At 37.0% G+C, this 19,498-nt stretch overlaps 1 protein-coding gene across 2 annotated transcripts in view; it reads right to left on the bottom strand.

Annotated features, from left to right (window-relative positions):
* The window catches only part of ARNT2 (aryl hydrocarbon receptor nuclear translocator 2), a 258,328-nt gene extending 242,254 nt beyond the window's left edge, over positions 1–16,074 (bottom strand). The window contains exon 1 of one of the 2 annotated variants that reach the window (XM_074295242.1): positions 15,516–16,074. In XM_074295242.1, the coding sequence (XP_074151343.1) occupies positions 15,516–15,546 (31 nt within the window). In that variant the 5' untranslated portion in view covers positions 15,547–16,074. The remainder of the gene's footprint in view (positions 1–15,515) is intronic. The other variant, XM_074295240.1, reaches the window with a different exon arrangement.
* Between the last annotated feature and the right edge of the window lie 3,424 nt (positions 16,075–19,498).

The raw sequence follows: 19,498 nt of genomic DNA, 5'->3' as shown, positions 1-19,498 counted from the left end.
AAAGTTATGGTAAATGATCCCAGAATAGACATCATTTTAAATTGCTAATGTGATGAAAACATAAGTACTGTTCCTAAAACAAGCAACATTCTTATACTTTTTTTTTCATTTTTAGCTTGTTCAGGATATATCAAGGGTCTATCATCCTCAAAACACTAGGTCAGCTTTAAAGGCCAAGATTTATTTTCTTTTCCTCTGCTGAGAACAAATACAAAGTCCAATGGCCTCATTGTTTCCTTTTTCAGGTGTCATAGTTCTGAGATCCATAGTACAGCATTCTTAGTTTTCTCTTATCACCTCTTTGAAGATACTTTATCTCCAATTTTCTCTGTTACAACCTTGTATCACCTGATCTAATGAAGTTCTCTACCCCTGGCAAACAAGTAGGTGCAAAGCTTTTTGGCTGACGATATGAAGAAATTTGAGGAAAAGTTGAATAAAGTAGGTCCTGACTTTTTGCTGATTTCAATTTTGCTACTGATTATTGGTGCTAAAAAGTATCTATTTTTTCACCTGTACCTTGATTTACTAAAAAAAAAAAAACTTGTTATGCCTCAGTTTCCTTGAATTGTTCTACTTCAGTTTCCCTGAATGATTCTGCCTCAGTTTCCCTGAATTGTTCTACCTCAATGGCAACCCCCTTCCCTGACCATTAGAACTGATATACTATTAGCATTCCATAGAGCCATAAAATGCAGATGTTGGGCCCCTCTGAACCAGGCATCCTGGCTCTTAGCCTTCCAATTTATCAGAAATCATGATTTTTCCTTACCCCCATACATGTCAGAACTGAATTATGGTACTTTCCTGGAAGTTCCCACTCACCAGAACTCTAACCCCACTCTGCTTTGGTCCCCTGATCACTGGAGTCCTATAAGAATCCCTGAATTCTTCGCTCGTTATTGGATGCTTTGAGACATGAGTCCAATCCAGTCCTGGGGGTAACATGGATCTTGTTTTGCCCCCAGCATAATCTCTCCCTCTCAAATAAAATATTAAAAACTCTCTAATCTTTATCCTGCCTCAGTTTCTCCAGCATTACAAATTGACCTATTATTAATAAAGTGCTGGAATTGGAGCCACTAATACATGGGTTTAAATTCTACCCTCAGAGATTTACTATGTGACCCATGACAAATCCTTTACCTTCACTGAGTTCCACTAGTAAGATGGGCATAAAAATGGCATTTATCTCATATAGTAGTTTTGAGGATAAAATGAAAACATTTTTAAAATATTTATTAAACCTTGAGGCACTAAGTAAATATTATCCAGAAGGTATTATGATTACCTTCAGTACCACCATTTATTGCAAGGAATCTTATCCCACAGTTCATGAAGACTATTTCAATATAATTGATTAATCCTATATTAAAATTATTCTATGCATTTAAAATATGCATGGCATTTAAAAAGGAGTTCAAAAATTTTGCCAAAGTGTTACAAGCATCCAGTATACAAAAAAGTAAAGAATCCCTAATTTATTGGGAAAAGGGTCTAGTATGATTACATTAGCCATAAGAGGAAAACGGGATTTTTTTTTCAGTATGGTCAACAAGTGCACATTTAAACCTTCTGCTCTTAGCCCAGTGCCTGGCAAATAGTAAGAGCTTGATATGACTGACTGATTACAGCAAAAAGCAGGGACTGGCCGAATCAATAAACAAGTAGTTCATGAATCTGGGTCTTCCTTACTCCAAGTCCACTTCAGAGGTTGTTTTAAGAGCAATTTCTATTTGCTATTAGAAAGAATTTATCTACTGTAGCCAGTTCAACTGATTCATGTTTTCAAATCTTCAGAACCATAATTCTGAAGTATTTGAAGTTTATGCCTGTGAATGCCACCCCCATTATATGCCAAGGGAACTCAACCAATCCTCCTATTCCAGCCTACTACATTGGAATTCGTCTTTTTTTCTGAACAACCTACATCATTTATAAGGCATCTGTAATCATTTCTCTCAAACTCAATTTTGAGGCCTAAACTCATACATTGTATTTCTTGTATCTCACATAGTTCCTAGAACAATGTCTTACTAAAAAACAATGAACAAATAGACCAGCCACAGGAAATCTGCTCAAATTGTATTCTTAGAAGGTAAAGGATACAAATTGAACAAGATAGGGAGGCAAAGAAGAACATGCTAAAGGTCAATATCACCAACAAATATTTCTCCTCATGTGCTAAATTCCAAAATGAGATGAAAATAAAGCATGATATATATGAAAAAGAATGTGACATGAAAACAAAAAGTAACAAGATTAAAAAAAAAAAGAATGTTATATTGTTTTATGATTTACCAGGGAAAAAATAAAAAAATGAAAAGAGGAGACAGTAATATACCTGTCTGCCTGACTCCTGTTTATTGATCTGTGGATAATCATAAAGCGTGGGTTGTTACATGATGATTCATTATCATTGCATTAGCCATTTTTTAATGGCATCAAAACTACCATGTGCCCATCAATCACCTTTGTGATCATTTTTGGTGTTTGTTGTTTCTCTGTGATTGTCAAATTATATTCTTAGAAATCTCAAAGGACCCAAATCAAGGAATGTGTCACCAATAACTTGCTCCCACTCCAATACTGTTTCAGTGTTCATAATCCCAAAATATTTGAGACAAAATTTACCAGCATTGTAATAAGTGCTGGCATTCATTGCTTAATAAGCATGTAGAGGAGGAGAAATTGCCCTCTGAAAAATACAAAAATATCAGCTATTTCAAACTGGGTCATGCAAGTGTTAACTGACCTAAGAAAACCAAGCCAGTTTCTGCTACAACTAGGGAACAAGGAGAACAAAAAAAGACACTTTGAGCTCTGGGGAAGTCCCCAAAAGCAGATAACAGTTCCTTCATTTGGAAAAGTTTTGCACTTTTAATTAAATTTCTTAAAGGTCAGATCAGCAGCTTGGGAAACAAAAAAGTTCTTTGCTGGTCTGTGAAGGACTTAACCTTGAAACTTTCAAGTCCACATGTTTCCCACCGAAGAATAACAATTTTGAGTATAATGAATGAAGAGGCCTATTATGAAAGAGAACAGTAGCAAGTCCAAGAGTACCTTACCTTCTTCTGAAGGGATAACAAAGAACAGCCTGATCCCTAGGGCTAGCAACCGTGAATAGCAAACCAGAAGCAAAGCATTTATTGTGTTTAAATTATAATCTATGTGGTCTAAAGAGAGGATTATATGATTTAAAAACAAATTGTCATATTTTTTTGGACAAGGATCTCATTGGGACTTTACTATTCACAATCATTCCATCTAATATTGTCTTGAATTTGTCAGTAACTGGACTAAAATCAACTATTGCATTTCCAATAGACACTCCACCCCTTTATATGGTCAGATTCTCTCTATCTGCTCCCTTCAACTCCTCCTTTTCTAAATTAGTTGTATAACTTCTCAGAACTCTCCTTATTGGGATTGTCTGTAGAACTGAGCCTCCCTCTACAGGATTTCTCTTTACCCAAGAAATCACAGACCAGTCCAAGACAAAAAAAATAAACAAACTCCCAACTTCTACTTTATAGGATTGTTTTGAGACTCAAATGATATAACAGTGGACAATCACTTTGTAAAATCTCAAAGTAAATATAAGTTATTATAGAAGAGAATTTTAGATTTAGAGATGAAAGGAAATCTCTAGGGGACCTGGTACATCTAAGCCCTCATTTCAAAGCTGAAGAAACTTCAACTCAGGAAAGTTGTGATTTGCCCGAAGTGTCAGGGAAAATATAAACCAAGATCCCTCAGCAAAAAAAAAGCCACAACTCTTTTCACCACACTCAGTTTCTGATAGATGATCTCCAGTGATAGGAAACTCACCATCTCAAAAAGCCACCCATTCTACTTTGGACCAATTCCAAGAGTTGGGAAGTTCTTCATTATATCAGACCAACATCTGTTTCTCTCCACCTTCAAACCCATTGCTCCTAGCTCTGTCCCCTAAAGCCTACTTTCTCTTCTCTATAATAATCCTTCAAATATTGGAAGGCAGCCATCACATTCTCCCAAAATTTCTTTATCCCAGGATCAAATCCTTAGTTCCTTTATTCTAATGCTTTCCTAAAGCTTCCAGTTTTACATTCAGACTCAACCTCAGTACTTTTGTTTTTCTTTCTCTATGTGTACCTTACTTGTAAGCATCTTCTAGGAGAGTTATGCAGAGATCTTTTTCATGTATGTTTCAAAGGTTAATTTTTGCACGCCCAGAGACACATTTGGGAGGTCCACAGGAGGTAAAATACCATGATTGAATTGTTCATTGTGAAGCTCAAATACTAGCTGATTAAAACAAATGAGTATGAAGTATTAATTACTTAGCCCTCCTAGAAAATATGTCTCCCCAAAAGGAGAGTCAGCAATTCACAAATGAATCTCTAATTGATGTGACTGGAAAGTAAAATTTGAGATAAAGCCTCAAAACCTGTTGGTGCTCCTATAGTGCCTGCCACCTCTCTAATCCACTGGGAGTTAAAGACAAGGAATCAGTTTTCTCTATAGTAGCTTGCAGTCACAAACCCCATATCCTTCTGTAAATGACTGGGCATAGTGAGGGGCATATTAAGGACATGAGTTCCTGCTGGAAGAGAAGATATCAACACAGCGATTGTTCCAAAATACAATTGAGAATCAACGAAGATAAAAGTCTTCTCATACATGGTTTTTTCCCCCCACAGAACCACAAAATGTTAGAACTGGGGAAAACCTTAGAGTTCATGATGTCCAAATCTTTTTTTTTTTTTTGGCAAGGTAGATAACTACAATGGATCTGGAAAAGGCACAGCATTCCCAAGTCAAACAGAAAATGGTCCATCAGAAGAAAATTCATAATTGTATTTACTAATAGCCAAAAAACCCTTAATGAACAAAACCAAAAAGGAAGTATCTTTAATGTTGGCATATATAAGGAAAGAAGCCAAAGCAAGAGAGCAAAAACAGCTACTTCTCCAGAAAGTAAACCACAACTTCCCTACAGGAAGAGCAGTATATTTAATAATTAGAGGAGGAGAAAAATATGTTGCTGATGTTTCTTAATCTAGCCTCATAATTCTGTAAAAGAGTAAGCAATGAGAATAAGTGGGGTAAAGAAGCTTATCAATACAAAAAATCAATATGCAATAATAGTCTGGAATTCTCATGTGTCTTTCCTTTTTTCCTTTTCTTTTTTTCCCTTCCTTCCTTCCTTCCTTTTTTCCTTCCTTCTTTGCTTCCTTCCTTCTTTGCTTCCTTCCTTCCTTCCTTCCTTCCTTCCTTCCTTCCTTCCTTCCTTCCTTCCTTCCTTTCTTTTTTTTTATTTTTTTGATGTCCCATTCTCTTCCTTGGCAAGAGAAGAAAATAGGGCAGGGAGAACGGGCTTGATTATTTCTAGTTCACATGAATTTTCTTAAGTATCTTTTCCCACAGTGATGAGCTATTTTGGGGCTGAGCAGATAAAATACCAAGGAATTGGTCAACTATCAGAGAGTAGAGAGGCATTAGTGTTGCTCTCTTAATTTTCCAAATCAACTTCCTCTTTCTCTCAAGATGGCCCTCACATACACCTTGTCCTTCACTTAATTAAATAATTTCAATTAATTTTAATAAGTAAATTCAATGATCTCTAGTAGGTGTGGGAAGGAGGGACATTTTCAATATTCTTGGGACTTATTGTACTTTTGTTTAATAAATCCATAATGTAAATTGTCCATATAATTGTCTATAGCATGATACAGTCCAGCTCCTAAAAGATACTCTTTTATAATAGAGAATATTGTTATGTTCCTTTGAGACCAACTATATATATGGATATTATATAGCTAAACCCAATGATTTAAAGCACTGAATGGAACCTTTGTTTATTATTCTTGAGAACAGAGGTATCAGACACAACTACACCTGGTAGCTCTTCCCCTAATACTCCTAAGAGAGGCCAAAAACAAATTAAAAGGTAATTAGGAAATATCTAATGAAATAAACAAAAATACAAGAAAATATAGGTAATAATATATCTTAAAATCAAATTGATATGTCTCCTTGCAGGGATCCTTATGTATGGATTAGTGGCTCCATTTCTAGTTCAGTTTGACACCATTACTCTAATATACTACCACTAGATTTTAAGTCCCTTGAGGGCAGAGAATAAGTAATTCCATTTCTTATCTCCAATAGCATTATGGCTTTTCCAGTAGGAAGGAAGTTTAATGTCTTTAGCAAACCAAATTCACTAAAGAACAAAAAATCAGATCAAGGTATGTCTCTTTTGTAATCTACCCAAGATGGCCTAGTTACCCAAGCAATGCAGGCTGGGAACAGGAAGCTTAAGGCAGTCTAATACTAATATTCCAATTTAATGATCATTAGATGAAATCTATAAAGCAAAAAATAAATCAGAAATTTAGCAATGGTTTCATAAACTGCTGTTGTGCAAACAAATAATCTACAGTCAAAATTTATTTTATATATAAGATCTGTCTTGACTATTTTGACTCACTTTGGACCTAATTCACAGAACAACTGACAAAATTCAATTTCTTTTTGCACTCTAAACAATGACATCCAGTTTCACATATTATCATCAAATATTCATAACTATGATAAAGAACAGTTAGGTAACTCAATGGATATAGTATTGGGGCTGGAGTAAGAAAGATTTATCTTCCTAAATTCAAATCTGGTCTCAGACACTTAATAGCTATATGATCCTGGGCTAGTCACTTAACCCTGTTTGCCTCGTTTCCTCATCTGGCTGAGCTGGGTAAGAAGAGGACAAATTCCAAGTCTTTCCCAAGTAAACCCCAAATGGGATCACAAAAGAGTGGAATACTTCTGAAAACAACTGAACAACAACAAAATGGTTAAAATATGGTCAATTTATGAGTATTCACTTTTCTGCAACCTGGCAGTCCAAATATTTCTTTGACCACAAATCAGTCAGTCAGTCAATAAGCATTTATTATGCACTTACTTTTTCAAAATGGAAGTTTATTTCTCCTGCTAGGAAAGTGGGGCTCCTTAATCTTAGACATCGATAAAAATAATTATGGAAAATCTGTGTTTGGCTAACACAGCAAGAAGTATCTTTAAAACTGTAGGGAAATAATTAGCTTACATGATTCTGAAAAGATCTACTTGAAGGTACAAGAAAAGGAAGATTTGATCCTTGATTATCTATTAAAATGGTCTAATCCCTCCCAGCTTTCTTCCCTTCCCATTTTACTTCCTACCTACTCCATATATTCTTATATGGACCAATTATTTACATGTTGTGTCCCCAAGAATAATATGGGCTCCTAAAGGCTAGGGGCAGTTGTTTGCCTTTGTATCCCCAATCCTTAGCACCATGACTGGCACATAGTGGGGGGGGGGAGTATAAAAGTAAGCTAATTAGGTCATTAGGGTCGAAGAAGAGGAGTATACATGTAGCTTTGGCAAATATGACAAAGTCTAAGGAAGGCTAAATTTGAAGATAGAGTATTTGAGTCAGAACCCTGACCCTGCTGCTTCCTTCCTATGCAATCCCTTTGCCTTTATGCCCAACCCTTAAACCCTTCCTTCATGTGCACTACCATCCTTCCAGTCACCCAAAATGAAAGCGTAATGTTTTCTCCACTCCTCATCTCTAATTCCATATAGCCATTTAGTTACCAAATCTTGTTAATTCTACCTGCACAACATCCCTCGAATTCATCCCCTTCTCTCCACTTATCATCTCACTTTATTTCAATAGACTTCTAATTAATCACTCTGCCTGGCGTTTCTAGTTACATCAATCCATCCTCAGTGCAGATGTTCAAATGACTTTCCTAAAACACAGACAGGGCATATCATTCCCCTATAAGAAAACCATCAATATGTTTCCTGTTGGCTCTTGGATAAAATTTAAACTCCCCTGTTCAGATTTTAAGGACCTTGACCATCTGGCCCTTTCCAGCCTTACTCTCCTTTCAGCACTCTGTAGTCTAGCCACAGTGGCCTTCTGGTTTTTTACTGATGTACAACATTCTATCCTCCATCTCTCTTCAGAGGTTGAAATGTATCCCTCCTCAACTCCAATTCTTTAAATCCTTTCTTCCTTCAAAACCTATCTTACATGCCACCTTCTAACATGGGGGTTCTTAATCTGTTATCTACAAATCCTTAAGGTATACAAAAGTAGATTTCAAGTGGTCCATGAACACAGGTGGGAAAAAATAGATCTTTATTTTCCTTAATCTCTGAAATTTAGTATTCCATTCAACTATGAATGTAAGTAACAAATATTATTCTGAGAAGGGGTTCATAGGTTCACCAGATTGCCACAAGGATCTAGGACCCTCAAAATGTAAAGAACCTTTGCTCTAACATGAAGCTTTTCTTGACATGCTAGCTGCTAGTGCCTACCTCAAAATTTCTCTGAATTTATTTTATATATGCTGATATACAGACATATCTCTCCCAGTAGAACCTAAGCTGTTCAAAGGTAGGTATTATGTAGACTTTTTATTTGTGTCTTACACATAATAAGTGTTTAATAAATGACTATTGATTGATTAGAAATTATTTGTTTTCAAATCTTTATTGGACAGTGAAGTACCAGCTCAGGCAGGTTCTACTCCACCAGAAATGTTCATATTCCAAGGACAAAAAGAATCTGCTTTCTAAGAAATAATCTTGCTTGGGATGGAGAGTCTAATAACCAGGCTGATCATTTAATGATTAATTTTGGGACCACTTCAAATCATAAAACAAAGAATTACAAATGAGAGTCCTCAATATTAGTCACACTACCATCTTCAGCAATGATGGTGGCAGAAGTTGCACAAGAGGAATTAGAGGATGATAAGCATACGTAGGTATTAGGTGATCTAAAAACAATATTATTGCTGAGATGTGTAGCATAAATCTCCCTCCCTCAAAAGCCACTGATTTATGAGGTCATTCCCACAAAAGGTCATCAGTGACAGTGTTAAAATATAAATGTGGGTTCTTGAGTATTTTCAGTGTTTCAGGGAAATCATCAGGGGTTGCTATTAATATGCAAATGTACACTGTGAATCACTGAATGGAGAGAGAAATAGACTGAGAGAAAAAGATCATCTTCTCTGATTTGTGGGGCAGAGGACCCTCAACTCAACTAGGTGAGTGGATGTCCACTGTCAAAGCTGGGAAGACTAATGGGTATTTTCTGAAGAAGGGAAAGAAGTGGGGAGAAGCAATATTGTGAAGGCCTGGTATACAGGGCAAAGGAAAATCAGCATGACTAGGAAAAGGAGAAATATAGAAAGGGGACAAAAGAAGGAGTTATTGCCCTAGAAGATATATTATAGGCCAAAGGAAAAAGATAACAATAAAGGACTCAATGTGCAGAATGTTTTCATCCAGGGTACCAGGTCATGGGAATATATGTTTTGTGCATAATATATTCTCAACCAATCTAGGAAACAAATTGAGAGAAGGATGATCATTTTAGTACTAGAAAGGATCTCAGAACTCTTCTAATTTATCTCACCCAACTTTAAACAGAAGTCAGAGAAGTTATACAAAGTTAGTTATACAAGTAGGAAGTAGAAGAACTAAGATTTGAACGTAGGTTTTTCTGACTCCCCAAGCCAATGTTCTTTCCAACAACAGGGAAAAATAGAGAAGACAGTTTTGGATTCTGAATCATATCTCTGAACCTTACTACCAGTAAAACTTTTAGTAAATCACTTAATCTCTTTAGGTCTCAATTTCCTTATCTGCAAAATGAGAGTCAGTCTGAAGTACCACCTCACACCTTCTTTTTAAGATGAAGGAAAAGATGATAGATTTGGAGGGAATGTGGGAAAACTGGAACACTAAGGCATTGCTGTTGGAGTTGTGAAATGATCTAACCACTTTGGAGAACAATTTGCGATTATGCCCAAAGGGCTATAAATTGTGCATACCCTTTGATGCATCAATGTCTCTACTGGGTCTGTATTCTAAAAAGATCATAAAAGAAGGAAAAGGAACCACATGCACAAAAATGTTTCTAGCAGCATTTTTGTGGAGGCAAGGAATTGAGGGGATGCCCATCAATTGGGGGAATAACTGAATAAGTCATGGCATATGAATGTATTGTTTTATAAGAAATGATGAGTGGGTAGGTTTCAGAAAAGCCTGGAAAGACTTACATGAACTGATTCTGAATGAAGTGAATAGAATCAGGAGAATGTTGTATACAGTAACAGCAAAGATAATGTAATAGTCAACTATAACAGACTTAGTTTTTCTCTGTAATATGCTGATCCAAGACAATACCAACAAATTTGGGAGGGAAATACCTTGTGCACCTGGAGAGAGAACTATGGAGATTGAAAGTGGATTGAAGCATACTATTTTCGCCTTTTTTTGTTTTTTTTTTCTTTCTCATGGTTTTTCCCTTTTGTTTTGATTTTTCTTTCATAACATGACTAATATGGAAATGTTTAAAATGATTGTACATGTAAGATCTATATCACATTGCTATTTTGGGAAGGGGAAAAGTAAGAGAGGGAGGGATAAAAAATTTGAAACTCAAATTTTACAAAAATTAATGTTGAAAATTATCTCTACATGTGGTCGGAAAAATGAAATGCCATTAAATTAAAAAGAAAAAGGAAAATATGACAGAGTTTGACTAAATGAGCTTTTAAGACTCCTCACTCAACAACCTATATATTCTCAGTCTTTAATTGAATTAATAGCAAGGATGGCTTATACATCACAACTAAGGCAGGGCAATAGTAAGAAGCCAGACTTCCCCAAATTGAAATCATTTGTGGCCAAAATGAGAAACGATCTTACCCCTCCTGTTACTAAAATAGAGGAGAAAGGCCCAACTTGTGGCTAAAGGATGAAAGGAATGTAGGCTAGACAGAAGAGAAATATAATCCTAAGGATCAGAGCTAGTTCAAACCAAGGAGAAGAGGCAATACCTACAAAAGATTATTCAATGCTGCAAGCAAGCTAAGTGAGCAACCAAGACTTTTTTACATAGATGCTCCTCAACTGTATAAGTCTTTTGTGGCCCACAATTTCATCATACCATTATGGTTTGATTACATACTCAATTCATCTGTGTGCTAGAGGGAAGTCGGTGCCAGAAAATTTGGGGAAGGAGTGGATTTGAGGCCATGGTCTTTGTGAAGAAATTCTTCCTCTTCCCCTATCTTCTTATAAAGCAAGCAACCAATTCTTATTGATTGTCTACTAATCAATCAGTCAAAAATTAAGAACTTGTTATATCCTAAGCACTAGAGATACAAATAAAAGCAAAAACCATCTCTACTCTTAAGAAGTTCACATTCAAATGTAGGAGAAAACATAGGAACTAGGGCAAACAATACACACAACAGTGGATAAAGTGCATGGCCTAAAGTCAGGAAGATGAGTCTTATTGATCCCATTTCAGAAAGTAATGTTGAACAAGTTACTTTACCCTGCTTACCTCAGTTTCCTCATCTATAAAATGATCTGGAGAAAAAAATGGCAACCACTCCAGTGACTTTGCCAAGAAAATTCCAAATGGATCACAAAGAGTAGGACATGACTAAAAAAAAAAAAATCTAAACAACAATCTCAAAGAAGGTACTAATAGCTAGAGGAATTATGAAAAATAGCATTTAAAAAGAGTCTTGAAGGAAATCAGTGAAATTAAGGTGAAGCTAAGGGAATAAATCATTATAGGCATGGGGAGAGCCAGTGTAAATGCAATGAAAGAATGTGCAAGACATGGCAAGTGGGTTAGGATAGCCAGACTTTAGAGTGCATGGAGGGAAGTAAATAGTAAAAAGACTAGAAATGTAGGAAGAGGCTCAATTATCAATAGTTTAGATGTCAAACAAATTAGTTTCTACTCCACCTTAGAGCTAATATAAGAGCACTGAAGTTTATTCCATAGGGCTATGTCATGATAAAATCTGAACTTTAGGAAAATCATTTTGGCAACTGAGTGGAAGTTGGTTTAGAGTGGGGAGAACATTGAGGGAAGATTGGTTATAAAGATGTTTAAGAGTACAGGTAATAAGTGATGAGTGTCAAGATAGGAGAGAAGAGTAGCTATGTGAGTGAAACAATGGGGATATATATATATACACACACACAAGAGATTGTCTGAAGGTTAAAACAACAAAATTTGGTAACAGATTGGAAATATAGGTAAGGGAAAGTGAAGAGTCAAGGAAGACAAGGTTGTGGCTTAGAGTACTGGAAGAATAGTGGTACCATTGACAGTAACAGAGAAGTTCAGAAAATGGGGGTGAGGGTTTGGCAATATGTATGGAAATAGTGAGTTGCTTTTTGAACAAGTTTAATTTTAGATGCCTATGGGGTATCTACTTTAAGTTATCCAAAAGACAATTGGTGATATAAGACTATTACTGAGGAAAGAAATGAGTTGTCTATATAGGCCAGGAATTTATCTTCATGGGGGTAGTAATTAAATCTGTGGAGCTGATATAATCAAATAAGATATTATAGAAGGAAAAGAGGACATAGGAAAAAGCCTTGGGGTGTGTGGTGTGTGGGAACAACTCACTTATTGGTAGGTAAGATGTGGATGAATATCTAGCAAAGGAAACTGAAAAGGAAAGGTCAGACAGAAGAACCAGGTCAAAAATAAAATAAAATCAAATCAAATCCAAGAGGAGACTATATTTGAAGAGATTATCAACAGTGTCAAAAGCTGGTTTATGTTCAAAGTATCATGTTAGGTACTATTAGAGATACAAAGATGCACAAAATATGGTCCTGGGGGTGGTTACAATCTAGATGTGACTAGAGTTCTATGCCTCATTTTTTCCCCTAAGTTAAAATCTGAAATGTTTTTCCTCTTTTTTTTTTTAAATTATAATAGCTTTTTTTTAAAAATATGTTCAAAGATAGTTTTCAACATTCGCCCTTGCAAAACCCTGTGTTCCAAATTTTTCTCCCTCCCTCCTACCTCCCCCTTCCCTAGACAGCAAGTAATCCAATATAGGTTAAACATGAGCAATTCTTCTAAACATATTTCCATATTTATCATGTTGTGCAAGAAAAATCAGACCAAAAGGGAAAAAACTATGAGAAAGAAAGAAACAAACAAATGAAAAGTGAAAATACTATGCTTCAATCCATATTGAGTCACCATCATCCTTTTTCTGTATGCAGATGGTTTTCATTATCCCAAGTCTATTGGAATTGGCCTGAATCACTTCATTGTTGAAAAGAGCCAAGTCTATCACAGCTGATCACCACATAATCTAGTTATTGCTGTGTACAATGTTCTCTTGGTTCTCCTCACTTCACTTAGTATAAGTTAATGTTAATCTCTCCAGGCTTTTCTGAAATCAGTCTGGTGATAAAATAATAATATTCCATTACATTCGCATGCCATAACTTATTCAGCCATTCCCCAACTGTTAGGCATCCACTCAGTTCCAGTTTCCTACCACTACAAAAAGGGCTGCTACAAATATTTTTGCACATGTAAGTCCTTTCTCCCTTTTTGTGATCTCTTTGGAATACAAACTCAATGCACAGTTTGAGAGACTTTTGGGCATAGTTTCAGATTGCTCTCAGAATGATTGAATCATTTCACAATTTCACCAACAATGTATTAGTGTTTCAATTTTCCCACATCCCCTCCAAAACTTATCATTATCTTTTCCTATCATCATAGTCAATCTGAGGGTGTGAAATGGTACCTCAAAGTTGTCTTAGTTTGTACTGAAATCTGTTTTTCTTTCCTTTAAAAACAAATTTAAGTTATGCTATTCGAAGCTAATGCATTTCACCTATGGAAAACTGAAAAATATAGTGAAGGGAATTCAAAAAAATGAATAAACATATTAACTACCCTAAAGACTCTCTTTAGTCTATTATAGTAAGTGATAAATGAAAAGAAACATAATATCCAAAAAAAATGTCTTATTGTTATATATGTAATACACGTGTAATATCCTACCTGATTTTTTGTAAATCCCAAAATAGAGACTTTCCCTGAGAGCAGAATCTAAACCAAATACATTTGAAGAATCTTAAAAGACCTGGGTTTTAATCCCAGTTCTGCTATTTGCTAGCTGCATGACCTTAATTAAGTCAATTAAACCCTTGGAGTTTCATTGTAAAAATGACTTGGTTGAAATAGATGATTTCTGAGATTTATTCCAGCTCTATGACTTCAAGTGAAAGTTGTCAAGTGCTTATAAACTGATTCATAAATTTATGTTATGGCTACTTCCAAACACATCTGACTCAGATTAGTCATCAAAAAATATTACAGTTACTATCTCCATTTCAATTGATTTATTAATATAATAGTTGCAGAATACTATAATGTGTAAATATTTTTGTTAAACAAACTTAGTAAAGCTATGAAATAATATTATTCTGCACCATAAACTGTCCATGAAACTTGATTCTCATTCCTAATCAGAACCTATATTAGTATCCGAATTCCCAAGCTCTTATCTTTTAAAAAGAATTTCCATCTCTAATTGATTTTTATAAAATTATATGGGCTTTGAAAATGTAATAAAAGTTAATCAGAGTAAGGGATTCCAAGTTTCAGGTACCAGAAAACTAGTTTAACTGAGCTGTCCAGCAACCAAAATCTATTAGACAGTTTTCATTCCCTCTGCTAAAAGGTTATGTTGCAACTTTTCTATTCATGATGTAATCTAAAAACCAGTCCCCAACAGGTAGTGCACTTTTACAAAAAAACTATTCTCTTTCAGCCCAGATCTCAAAATAGGCATATGTTGACACCTGGTTGTAAAACATTTTCTTTTTCAAAATCTACCAAGATCAATCCAAGGTCTTTCTGAGCTCAGAGAAGAGAAACTCAAAATGCCTTGCTTTTTAATTATAATCATAATAGCAACATTTATTTTGCACCTATCCCTCATTGTTATCATCACCATCACCAGCTACTGAGGAAACTTACTGTGCCTCAGCAGGGAGAGAGAAAAGAATCCCAGGAGTTGAATATGAACCCTAAACTTGGGTATCCATGATAGTGTCTACAACAAACAGTACAAACAATGCCATAACTCCCAATCTGATGGCCAGGCCGATTGGCTTGGGGTCTCTTAGATACAGCTTTGGAGATCACTCCTTTGGGCTGAAATAGGTCTGAGGGCAGGGGGAGAAAAGGATGGGCCCTTTTGAACCTGGTGGTTGTTCTGAGCGCCTTACCATCACCATATATACATATTCCCCACCTTGGCCTTTCTCCCAGCTAAAGATGCTCAGCAGAGTCCTAGCTCCACAGCCCCTTCCTGGTTCTTCCGGGCCCGTCCTGGGGACGTTTATGATGTTACCGCTGTTAGCGAGCACAGGGTGACAGGCACCTCTAGCGATGGGTTTGGAGCTCTGCTCACTGGGGGGGTGGGGGGGAAGGGAGGGGGGAGCGGGATACAAGGGGGAGCGGGACAGTACCAGATGCTTCCCATCCACTCCCCGCCCCGAGGGAAGTGCACCCTCAGTCTCCTTCTCCCCAAAACCGCCCAGCAGAAGAGGTTACTCTGGCAGGATCGGGAGGCAAGAGGAAGGGTTATGTTACTCACCCGAAGGATTGACCGCTGCCGGTGTTGCCATCTTGTCTCAAAGAAGAATTTAGAGCAAGGCAAGGAGCAAAGGGAGGGGAGGGGGCGGGCTGGGGTGGGGAGAAAGGCGGAGGAGAAGACTGGACGCCCCGGGCGTAAAGGGACTGAGGCCAAAGGGGCTGCAGGCTAGCACCCACACAAAGGGACAGGGAGGGAAGTCAAAGCACAGCGCAGCGCGCCAGCTAGGGTTCCCCACACCCACTAGCCTGCCTCCCTCGTCCTCTCCCCCTCGGCGCTGCGCTCCGCCCAGGCCCAGCGCTAAGGCTGCTGCTGTTGCTCCTCTCCTCTCCTCTTCCTTCTCCTCCTCCTCCTCCTCCTCTTTCTCTCCCCCCACCCCTCTTTAGTTCAGCCTTTTGTCGGGGAGAAGAAGGAAAGCAGTCTCAGATCTCCGCGTAAAGATGCCAGTCTCTCCAAGATGTCTGAGCTGTAACACCGCGAGACTTGGGGCTGCATGCATTAAGACCCCCAAAGTTTGGGACTGCTTAGTCAAACTGCCCTGGAGAAAGCTGTCCTGGAGGCAGGGGATGGAGAGCCAGGGGCCGCCTCTCCCGCGGCTAGAGCGCGCTGCTGCCACCAGTGGCCCAGCGGCGGAGAAGGGGCGCAAGAGAATGAAAAAGGCAAGGCAGAACTGGGGGGATTGAGGGGTATGGGGGGAGGTTTCAGGTAGAAAGGCCACATGGAAACAAAGAGGGAGTTGGCTAGAGCCTAGCTAAATGACCTAAGACCACCAGCGCCTGGTGAGCCGTGGGGCCTTGGAGGATTAGCAACTCCCTTGTCATGTTGCTATAAGCATAAAACCACTCCATGTGTGGTACAAGCAGCTGTACCCGATCTACCAGTATTTCAATTTTGAGACGTCTGTCATCTTTCTTTTCCCCAGAAGAGGTATTTCTGATGGCGACAACCTAGTAGGATTCCACAGTGTCTCTCAGCTTACGTTGAAAGAAGAAAGAAAAAAGCATTAGAATTCAAAGGGAGACACAGTCCTTAGAATCCTAGTGATGAGGAGAGGCAGAACTGAAACAATGGCATCACAGTCCTAGCCCAATTAGCATGCTGCGAGCTTCTGATAAAGTTCACATCAGAACACATTCAGGACCAGAAAACAACCTTTAAAATGACATCATGGCTCTGATTTAAGGCTACTCAACACTTACACATCCAGAAGACAAAGTTAATAGCTAGGGACTATATTAACAGTAGACATACTGGTTTTCCCTCTTCCCACAACACCCTACCCGCCCTTAAATAAGTGTATTTCAGTATTGTAAAAGTCTTAAGACATCATACTGTAGTTATTTTCCAGTTCAAACCAAATCTAAAATTTAATTCTGAACTTGACTTTTAGAAGTTCAAAACCATTGCAATTGCCTCGTTTAAAACAAGAATCTAAGACTTGATGAAGTGTGCCCATATTCTTAAAAGTACGTGTAGATATAGTCATGGAAAGACTTTAGAAGACCTAAGTAGTCATCCCAGCTCTGTCAATAAGGAAGCATGCAGTCCTGGGCAAGCCATTTTACTTTTCTAGACTTCATTTTCCTTTTGAATACAATGTTAGCTCTCAAGACATCTTGGAGAAGGCTGGACTCTAAGTGGCCTTTGATTTCTAAAATCTTATGCTTCCAGATACTGATTTCTGGAAAGAATTTCAATGGATTTGTCAGGGAGTCTGACTGAACATTTGTAAAAGAAACCACATAGCTGAATAAGGGATGCATCAATTTCATCAATTTATAGAATTCTTAAGTTATTTGTGTTTTGGGGGGAGAGAGAGAAGGGAGAGAGAGAGAAAGAAGAGGGAGGAGAGGAATAGAGGGGGAGAGAGGGAGGAGAAAGAGAGAGAAGGAGATAGCAAGAGGAGAGGGAGAGAGAGGGAGGGAGAAGGGAGAAAAAGGAGAGGGGGAGAAAGAGATTATGAGAGAGAGAGAGAGAAAGAGACAGAGGAGAGAGGAGAAGGAGAGAGGGAGGCAGGATGAAGGAGGAGGAGGGGGGAAGGAAGGAGCAATCACAACCCCAAAGAAAGATCTGTTCGGAATAGAAAAGCATATTTCTGCATGTAATTATAGTATCACTATTATTTTCTGAGATAAGCAACTTTTTTTCTACACAGCATTTCTTAGTATTGACCAGGACAATAGATAGCACTGAAATTCATTGATTCAATACAATTCAATACAAATATTTAGTATCTGCGGTAGTAGCCACTTTGTGAGTTAAGAAAATACATATAAAATACAATCTTGGCTTTCAATTAGTTTAGGGTCTAGTTGGAAAAAATATATAGTTCTTAGATTAAATATTCATATGTGGCAATACAGGCATATATCACCTAAAGTTATGAATCATTGTTTCTACAAAAATTAGATGAGGTGAAACAATGTTTCAGGGGCAATTAATTCCACAAGAAATGTGTTAAAAATGGAACAGTAAGTACACTGACACTTGGGAGGATTTAATGCTTCTTGTGATCAATCACTGGTATGTAGATAAAGGCAGACAATCATCTGATTGGTATATCTGAGTGATAAGCTGAATATTGTTACAATGGCACTGGTTATAATGTATTAATGATGTTTTTGAGAAATGGGGCAACATAAATGACAACTGGATGATACAGATAAGTATTAGAAACTCAGAAAAGGGAGAATTGCTGTCAGCTAAAGTAGTTAAAATAGGTTTTATAGAAGAGGTAAGATTTTAACTCAATTTTAAAGGATAAATAGGATTTGGAAAATGGATAAGGGCATAGCAAAAGCAAAGATAATAAGGCATGTTCATTGAAAAGACCATGAGTAGACAATGAGAGCATAAGGTTGGCAACAGTGTAAACTAACAGTTTATCTCCTATAGCTCTTGCTGATAAACACTAATTGTTAATGGAAATTAAATAATAAGTAAAATTGTCCCTAGAGTATCAGGATGAGGCTGTTTAACAAGTTAAAGCTTATGAAAACAGGGATCCCAAACCTCTTTAAGTAGAGAACAACCTTCCCAGGACTTAATCCAATGCAAACTTTACACCTAGGTATGAAACAGGGGAATGAGTCTGGTATCCAGATCCTGTGGACCCAGTAGCAGTTCATTTAGAATAAAATTATAAAGGATTTCTCAGTATGCAGCTTTGTATTATTGTTTTGAAATGTTGTATACTTCAAAAATTAGACATTAAAAACAAAGCTTTTTTAATCATTATTCTTCTTAGGTCTTTGTCTCCCCATCCATAAAATAAAAGGAACAGAATTAGATTATTAATATTCTACAATTTATTATTCAGAAGAAGCACAGTTCCTACTAAAGGTCAGGAACATTTTCTTTCCAATATTTTGCATGTGATCAGCACATTATGATATTCAGTAAATAATACATTTTTTAAAAAAAACTTTTTAAAGGCTTTTGAGGCAATCTTCTACAAATGATAATTTTTATAGAAGGGCACATAATCATAGTCATATGATTTTAGTTTTTAAAATACAAAATCTTGAATGTTCATTGTTTATTGATTTTTAAGCATTTGGTCTTAGAGAATTCAGGTGTCTTCATGTTTACTTAAACGAGATCCCTTGACAAGTACAAACACAAAGATAACTTTATATGACAATCTTCTGTTTATCATTCAGCAGATGAAAAAACAGGCATAGAAAGACTGACTTTCCAAAGGTCATACATTTAGTTTATAGAAGGAACTAAGATTTTTAGATTTCCCAATTTTTCAGTCTAATGCTCATTTCACATGCTGTCTAGATAACCCCTCTTTCCCAAAGTCAAGAAGTAGGGAGAGTTTGGAAGGGGTGTAGGTAATTGTTCAGAAGTACAAGATTTAGGTGATAACTTTCCCTTTCTGCCCTAGTCATCTAATATGCATGTATTTTTTAAAAACCCTACACCAAAGCAAACAATTTGAAATGGATAAGTTAGTCATTGTTAAATGGCATTTATACAAT

This window comes from Sminthopsis crassicaudata, chromosome 2 (assembly GCF_048593235.1).
Source record: "Sminthopsis crassicaudata isolate SCR6 chromosome 2, ASM4859323v1, whole genome shotgun sequence".
Classification (NCBI taxonomy): domain Eukaryota; kingdom Metazoa; phylum Chordata; class Mammalia; order Dasyuromorphia; family Dasyuridae; genus Sminthopsis; species Sminthopsis crassicaudata.
Note: the sequence above shows the minus strand (reverse complement) of the source record. Positions and strands in the feature narration are given on the sequence as shown.